The sequence below is a fragment of the Austrofundulus limnaeus genome, unplaced genomic scaffold, assembly GCF_001266775.1.
Source record: "Austrofundulus limnaeus strain Quisiro unplaced genomic scaffold, Austrofundulus_limnaeus-1.0 Scaffold171, whole genome shotgun sequence".
Lineage (NCBI taxonomy): Eukaryota > Metazoa > Chordata > Actinopteri > Cyprinodontiformes > Rivulidae > Austrofundulus > Austrofundulus limnaeus.
The window spans coordinates 908,329-909,712 of NW_013952573.1; the positions used below are offsets into that span (position 1 = coordinate 908,329).

General features: G+C 37.8%; 1 protein-coding gene across 1 annotated transcript in view; it reads right to left on the reverse strand.

Moving 5' to 3' along the window:
• The window catches only part of cbsb (cystathionine beta-synthase b), a 17,716-nt gene that overhangs the window by 5,836 nt on the left and 10,496 nt on the right, over positions 1–1,384 (reverse strand). Inside the window, exons 7-10 of the mRNA XM_014017527.1 lie at positions 1,132–1,223; positions 881–1,000; positions 718–802; positions 509–614 (exon numbers count right to left, since the gene is read on the reverse strand). Coding sequence (XP_013872981.1) covers positions 509–614; positions 718–802; positions 881–1,000; positions 1,132–1,223 — 403 coding nt within the window. The remainder of the gene's footprint in view (positions 1–508; positions 615–717; positions 803–880; positions 1,001–1,131; positions 1,224–1,384) is intronic.

A 1,384-nucleotide genomic window follows, 5' to 3' on the forward strand; every position in this document is an offset into this window, starting at 1 on the left:
AAAAAATGTAGTGAGTAGAAAGTAAGCTGAAAAATAATTACTCAAGTAAAGTACAGATAACCAAAATTTCTACTTAAGTACAGTAACAAAGTATTTGTACTTAGTTACTTTACAACTCTGTGTGTGTTTTTGTTTTAAACACACTGCACCTCGTGCAGGAGATGTGTTCGCACAGCCTCAATCATAAGGTCAACTTTTACTTTTTAAACCTTTTTTTTCCCACAACAGACCCATTCAGTTAATGAAAATCTTGTCAATTTAGGTTTTATGTCATATAGTATATTTTTTTAAAGTGAGTAAAGAAAACAAAGTGAAACTGAACAGCATTAAAGCTAACAAATTTGGCTTATTGGCTGATATGTGTGCACTGATATTTGATGACATCCAGTGATATTTCTAGTGGTATAGTTGCAGAGTTGCATCCATTTAATAAAAAAAATGATCCAAACAGTAACTTTAATGATTAAACTAACTTATCTTTTTGTTTAAAACCTTATTTGTTTCTCACATGTAGTTGCGGACAGAGTCGGGCAGGATGACCACACAGCGCTGACCCTCCTCCAGCTGCTGAGCCATCTTCATCGCTGCTGCGATCGCTGAGCCAGAGCTTCCACCTGAAGACAAACAAGCAAATCAACCCAGATTCATTCAGCACAAGCTCCGACAGGAGGCGTGTSAAAGATGAACAGCCGGACCGAGTCAGAGCTGTGAACTTACCACACAGAAGGCCTTCCTCTTTTATCAGCCTGCGCGCCATGTTGAACGTTTCCTTATCAGTAGATTTGTACCACATGTCCACAACCTGCACAGGTTTGTAAAAAATAAATAGAGCTGACAACTAGTTAGAGTGTAAACTAACTATTTACACAAAAATACTCACAGATCTGTCCAACACTGTGGGGATGAAGTCATATCCAATGCCCTCAACTTCAAAATGAGACTTTGGGTTGTGTTCTTCTGAGTGTACAAGAACAGAGCCCTCAGGGTCTACACCAACTATCTAAAAACAAAGAAAACATTGCAGAGTACAAGTTTAAAATATGACTTCTGTTATGTTGTGTGGTGTTAGAAGAATAAAGTCATTTAGACATCAGATATTTTATGTCATGAGGCTCTGCGGTGACGTCTTGCCTTCACATTGGGGCATTTCTCCTTCAGCTTTCGAGCGACACCTGTGAGTGTACCGCCTGTGCCTGCTCCAGCCACCACCATGTCCAGTTTACCTAAAAAATTAACATAATTTTGTTTTTGGTTTGCAAAAACTCTGTACTGTACTGATTTTATTGGTCCTCCACATATTGTTTAAAATCAGAGTTGTACAGTAACTAAGTACAAATACTTTGTTACTATACTTAAGTAGAAATTTTGGTTATTTGTACTTTAC